General features: G+C 44.1%; 1 protein-coding gene across 2 annotated transcripts in view; it reads left to right on the top strand.

Annotated features, from left to right (window-relative positions):
• Positions 1-3334, top strand: part of NMRK2 (nicotinamide riboside kinase 2) — a 22077-nt gene extending 18743 nt beyond the window's left edge. Inside the window, exons 5-8 of one of the 2 annotated variants that reach the window (XM_015407055.1) lie at positions 835-906; positions 1826-1932; positions 2974-3059; positions 3170-3334. In XM_015407055.1, the coding sequence (XP_015262541.1) occupies positions 835-906; positions 1826-1932; positions 2974-3059 (265 nt within the window). In that variant the 3' untranslated portion in view covers positions 3170-3334. The remainder of the gene's footprint in view (positions 1-834; positions 907-1825; positions 1933-2973; positions 3060-3169) is intronic. The other variant, XM_015407056.1, reaches the window with a different exon arrangement.
• Positions 3335-6594: the final 3260 nt, after the last annotated feature.

The following is a 6594-nucleotide window of genomic DNA, read 5'->3' as shown; positions in this document are numbered from 1 at the left end:
TTCTGTCCTTTTCCTCTGTCCCTCTTCCTTCTTCCCTTCTTTCTTTCTTTCCCTCCTTTTGTTCTCTCCTTTTCCTCTTCCCCTCCTTTCTTCCCTTCTCTCTTTCTTTCCCTCTTTCCTTCTCTCTACTCTCTTTCCTTCCCTCTTTCCTCCTTCTGTGGCCAAACTCTCTTCACTTCCCCGCCCCTTGCAGGCCAGCTGGGGAAGGGGAGGGGAGGCTTTTGAAGTTGCCTCCCCCCCCCCCTTTAGCTTCCTCTTCTGTCATCCCTTCTGGTGATGTCAGGGTGTGTGGTTCACTGGTCTAGTAGCTCATTAGCATACATTATGCTAATGAGCTCCTGCAGCTCTTTTTCTACAAAATGACCCCTGCCCAGTGCTCACGTTGAGACGAAACTCAACGTAATCTGCCCTCTACAATTCTGTGAGCCAAACTTTGCCCAACTCTGCTGTGGAAACAGGTATAGATTGCACATATCCTTTGGTGTGATATGAGTAAATCAAGCACCTTATTTTGTTTTTTCTAAAGACGAACTGATCAACCAGATACTGTGCCACTCTGAGATCTGAGTCCAGTAACACCTTAGAGGCCAGTTAAGATTTTGGAGATATGAGTTTTCAAGATTCAAACCTCCCTTCGTTGGTATCTGTTCCCAGAAGTGACGAAAATGTTGTTTCGGAGTCCCACTGGTTCTAAGGAATACTTTGTGCAATTCATCAAAAACGAGTTTCTTGTAACAGGCATCTCTAAACCGTGGCGGATCTTACGGGAGACCTTCCCATGTGACCTAGACTCGATAAAGTGCTCGTATCCTAATATCACTTCTTCTCCCTCAGGCCGCTGATGGACTTGTTCGACAAACGGTATTATCTGGCAGTCCCGTACGACGAGTGCAAACAAAGACGAAGGTGAGGGCAGTTGCCTCGTTGTCCTCCGTCTGAGGATATTGAGCTTTTCACGCCATCTTTATTTAGTTCCACAATAACCGCATGTTGCACCATTTAGATTGTTTTCCTTCTGGTTGAACTTCTGTTCCTACGCACACCTGTTTTCCTAGGAAATTAATAACACCACTCAGTCATGTGTAATTGCGGATGTAACTGCCGCTGTCGTGGCTGAGACACGTACCCCTTACACCCACTCAGTGCTGCACTATAGAGCAGCTTTCCCAGATTTACCCATATACCCTCTGTGGTGGCTACTAGTAGCACCCCTGCGTTGGTCCTCCATTCCGTGCTCATGCTGAGTCCCAGGTCAGACTGGGATGTCAAAGCATGACGGTCATTAAATCAGATAAATGCATTGGTTTGGTTTGGTGCGGTGGTTAGGAGCGCAGACTCTAATCTGGGAGGACCGGGTTTGATTCCCCACTCCTCCACAGGCAGCTGCTGGTGTGACCTTGGGTCAGTCACAAGTTCTGTCAGAGCTGTCCTCTCATGGGCAGTCCTTGAAGGAGCTCTCTCAGCCCCACCTACCTCACGGGGTGTCTGTTGTGGGGAGGGGAAGGGAAAGGAGATTGTGAGCTGCTTTGAGACTCATTTGGGTAGTGAAGGGCGGGGTGTAAATCCAATCTCCTCCTCCTCCTCCTCTTATAAGATCAGTCTCTAAGTCCAGATTTAATGGAAGAATGAGCCATAAAATAATAAATATCTTTTCAGGTGGTATGGGGTTTTTTTTGGGGGGGGGGATGGTACTTAACTTGCAGGTAACCTTCTAAAGAAAACATGGTTTATTAAGACCTTCAACTTGTTGAGTCCACTCAGTTGCACTGTTTCTGAGACAAGAATGAGATTCTATCCCAACGTATTCCTTTCTGTGGTTTTGCAGTACACGTAGATATACCGTTCCTGACCCCCCCGGTCTCTTCGATGGCCATGTCTGGCCCATGTACCTGAAACACAGGAAGGAAATGGAGGCCAGTGCAGTCGATGTCGGTAAGTCATTCGGGACACAAATTGCATGCACCTGATTTAAAAATATCTTTTGAGATTTACTTGTTTGCAAAAACTTGATTGCGACTAGGGGACAGACAGTGAATGCAGTGAATCACATACTGACAACATTCAAAGTTTGAGAAAGGTTTCCCTGAAGTAACAGTATGTTGGCGCTGCAGTCCTAGGCAGGGTTACACCATTCTCAGTCCACTGGCTTCAATGGACTGAAGAACGGTGCAACTAAATTTAGGATTGCAGTGTGAGGCTGCGATCACACACACTAAATAATCCACTTCCAGTGCACTTTCGAATTGGATTTTGCCAGTTCACATCATAAAATCCAGTTGGAAAGTGCATTGAAAGTGGCTTATTTAGTGCAGGGGTGTCGAACTCATTTCTTATGAGGATCTGACATAAATGAGACCTTGTTGGGCCGGGCCATGTGTGTCATAAAATGTGATGCCCGGTAGTGGAGATATAAACTTTATAAAGGACACAAACACAAAGGTTTTTTTAAAAAAACTTAAAATAAAAATATCCTTAAAACATTAGCGCTCTTGATTATATTTTGTTTATTTAGCAGTGTCTGATAACTGACACCTCTTGCTCTGAATGATTGCACCAGAATGTCTGTGCTGTTACAATCTTGAGTATGCTGTTCAGGTGTGTATCCGTAAGCTGCAAACCTACAATGACGCAGCAGCAGCAGAACTGGAAGACAGCCAGTTCCACTGAGGGCCTGATAGAAGCCCTCCGGGGGCCTGATTTGGCCCCCGGGCCGCATGTTTGACACCCCCGATTTAGTGTGTGCGATCGCAGCTTGAATCTCAACTGCAAAGTGACTATTCACGATCGTGTCCCATAGCACTGCACTGAGGGCCTACCCATCCTAAGCACTAAAAGGACAATTTTAAATGTAATTTATAATTCTAGCTAGAGGAACAGATCTCTATATTCATCCTCCTGAGTTTTAAATTAACTCGTCTACCAAAACCGCTGGAAGCAAAACTGCTCACTGTCAATTCTTTGCTCTTTCTATAGTTTATCTGGATGGACTGAAGTCCAGAGACGCTCTTTACATGGAAGTATTTGAAGAGATACAGAACAAGCTTCTTAACGCTTCATAGGTGGATATATTTTGACTATGATGTGTTTTCTCCCTTCCCTTAGAGCAACAGCTGCCTCTTTTCTTGTATATACTTTGAACGTTGATTTTATTTTTCTTCTTGCTTTTCAGGGTCTGTGGAAAACTGGAAGGTCCTTGTACAGATTTGATGTAAATACTGTATTAATAGAAATGTGTAGACTTTCTGATACTGTCCTTTGGAAAACAAAGCTTTGTATATAATTGAAAGGTAACTTATTGACAATTTGGCCCTGGACAAGTTTTTTTTTTTTTTTTAAGAAACCTTTTATATTTCATTGGTGCAAATGTATGCATTTTTAAAATAATGGAGCACTTGGATTCAGTGTGTGAGATGTTATGATGTCCGTATCTTTGTGTCAATTGTAAGCCCCTGTTGAATTGCTTGCGTAATACAAGTATTGTACACTGAATAAAGAAGCATATAAATTTATGGTCTCTTGTGCTGCACCACCAATCAGTGTTTTTCAGTTGCCCACAGACCAGAAAATTCTTAGACTCTTTAAACTGTTACAACACCGCATCGCTGCTTCTACCTTTCTTTTCTGTTCATACAGGCAAAGGTTCCTCCTGTTCAAACAGATAAAAGTAAAACCAACTTTGTTGCATCTACATATTAAACTTACACGGCTTTCTGGACTACCATTCACATTTTTCCCGTACTGTTATAAAGGAAAACAAGCTTCCAGGCGGCAGAAGGCTTTTCTGAGTAGCAAAGCTTACTAATGACCCATGTCAAAACAGAGAAAACTACCAAATCAAAATATTTATTTGTCTAGGGGGGAAAGCAGGTCAATTAACCCAGGTTGGCCTCGGCTTGTCAGTCCTTGGGAGCGAAGCGGGAGCAGCCATGTCCAGTATTTGTGTTGGGTATTACAAGTTGAAAACACTCAGTCTATCTGGGGTTAAATGTTTGTTTGTGTTGCTCACAGGAAGTCACATGTGTTTCATGTAATCAATGCTGTTTTAGGAGTAGAAGCCCAGGAATTTTTTGTCCCTGATCTAGAAGTTTGATTGGAGTGATAGTGTCAAAGTGTTTTAGCATTTTATGGCTCCTCTTCCCGTCTTTGCTGTTCTCAAGAAGAAGTAAGAGAAGCCATATCTGCTCTCTTCTAGTCTTGTCCTTTGTAGAGTAAAGATGTAGCCATTTAGCTCCGTTGTTATTTTCATCCCAGTTACCCTTCCCTATGCTAGAATTTAGTAAAAACTTTATATTTTAATCACACATGGACTCTGAGTCTGAATTATTTTATTCTGGCACTGCTAAGCTATTTTATCTCTGCTAAATACAATTTTTCTCAATCTCACAAAACCCAACAATTTGGATGGAAGCAGGGGTCATTTCATAGAAAAGGGGTGCAGGAGCTCATTAGAATAACTCATTTGCATATGTCACACCCCCTGACATCAGAAGTGTGTCAGAAGGCAACACCCACCGCTCAGGCTCCACTGGACTGTTTTGGATTGCTAGCTATTGGGGGGGGGAACGTGCAGATCTGTCCTTGCAGAGGAGGGAGAGCTTCTACCTGAAGGCGGGGGGGGGGCTCTACAACTTACCTGGCTTTCCTCTTGCTCCTCGTGGCCCGACTGAGGGCTGCTGGGAGCAGGGGATGGGGATTGTTGCATGTGTCCGCCCCCTGGGCACACGCTCCCGCAGGAAATGGCCCCTGGCAAAGACAAAAACTAAATAACAAGCTAAGGTTACAAAGTCAGCAGTTCTTTTGTTAAGGGGGGAAAGGACAGCAAAGTAATCAATATGTCAAAATAGGGGATAAATGTGTAAAGGCATCTTTTCTAATTTGTGGTAAGTAAACAGACTCCCAGAAGGGTTAGATATAGGGTTGTCAACATCCTGGTGGTTACTGGAGATCTGGTATTACAACTGATCCCCAGGTAACAGATCAGTTCGCTTGCAGAAAATGGCCGCTTTACAAGGTGGGCTCTATGGCCTTATACCCCACTGAAGCCCCTCCCCATATCCTGCCCCCCTCAGGCTCCACCCCCGAAATCTCCAGCTATTTCTCAACCCAGACCTGGCAACCTTAGATATTTCGCTGGGGGACAAAGGAAGACTTGGGGAGAAAGTTAAGACAAGCAAAAACGGCCCATTAGGTTTCATTGCCAGTTAGCTTTATGAAATGCATAGCAAGAGAAGCAGTCTGATTTCCCATTGCGAGATAATTACATAGATGCAGATTGGCCGTAACCGAGAAAGCGGTCCACATTAAAATGGGGTGCTACATCTTTTCAGCTGAACTTTGGTGGTTATCTTGCAATCAAAGGGATTGCATTTTTCCTTTTGCCGAGACTGAACACTAGCAGGTGGTTGGAATTCAAGATGTATGTGAGCAAACAGACCCAGCCCTGAGTTCACACCTTTTTTGTGTGCATGGGTAAGGCCTGCCGAGAGGAAAAACAACCGTTATCTTTTATTGCCTTCACCCCATCATGTGTTTGTGTCAGGAGTTAAACCTCCATGGTACCCAGAGCTGGAATGAGTCATCTGTGCCCTTTCAGTTTTTATCCTGATGTACGTGACAATGCACGTCCCACCGACTGGTTGCTGACAGGCAATTAAAACCAGGGTGACTCAGTGGATGAAAGTGTCCCCGTGGGACCTCCCTCCCAGTATGGGTCAAGCCTCAAACGGGGTGTCTTCCAAAATGATGATGTAATCTGCTTGAGGCAATGGAAAATGCTTGAGGCGCTTTACAGAGCGTTTTAAAAAACCAAATGCTTATATGATTATACACGTTATAAGCAGGGGTCATTTCCTGCAGAAGCGCACAGGAGCAGAGCTCCGGCAGTAAAGAGCCCAGGGGGCGGGCACATGCAACAAGCCCCGCCCCCTGCTCCTTCTCTCCCTCTTTCTCTCCTATTTCTTTCTTTTCCTCCTTTTTTCCTTCTCCTTTCCGTCTCTCCCTCTTTCTTTCCCTCTCTCTCTTAGCACAGATCTGTGTGAGGGCAGATCTGTGCGTGCCCCCCCCCCCAGCTAGCAATCCAAAACAGTCCAGTGGCACCTTTAAGACCAAGTTTTATTCAGGTACAAGCTCTCCCTCCTCTGTGAGGACAGATCTGCATGTCCCCCCCCCCAATAGCTAGCAATCCAAAACACTCCAGTGGAGCCTGAGCGGTGGGTGTTGCCTTCCGACACACTTCCGGTGATGCTAATGAGCTCCTGCACCTCTTTTTCTACAAAATGACCCCTAGTTATAAGGATGGCTAGGATTTTGTATGCAAAATATTGGAGAAAAGAAGTCCCATCAAAAGAAGAAATAATCTACAAATTACTTGAAACAGTGGAAATGGACAAACTAACTTTACAACTACAAGATAAAAAAGAAGAAATCTTTGAGAAAACATGGTCAAGGCTATATAAATGGATTGAGAAATATCTTCACAGTGGTACTGTGTAACTATAAAAATGTTTTTATATACTCTAATTTGTTAAACTGGTCTAGGTGCATAAAAGAATGATTCTAATTATGTAAAATTCAAGCAGATATATTGAGTACATG

Source organism: Gekko japonicus, unplaced genomic scaffold (genome assembly GCF_001447785.1).
Source record: "Gekko japonicus isolate JY-2015 unplaced genomic scaffold, Gekko_japonicus_V1.1 scaffold2133, whole genome shotgun sequence".
Lineage (NCBI taxonomy): Eukaryota > Metazoa > Chordata > Lepidosauria > Squamata > Gekkonidae > Gekko > Gekko japonicus.
Note: the sequence above shows the minus strand (reverse complement) of the source record. Positions and strands in the feature narration are given on the sequence as shown.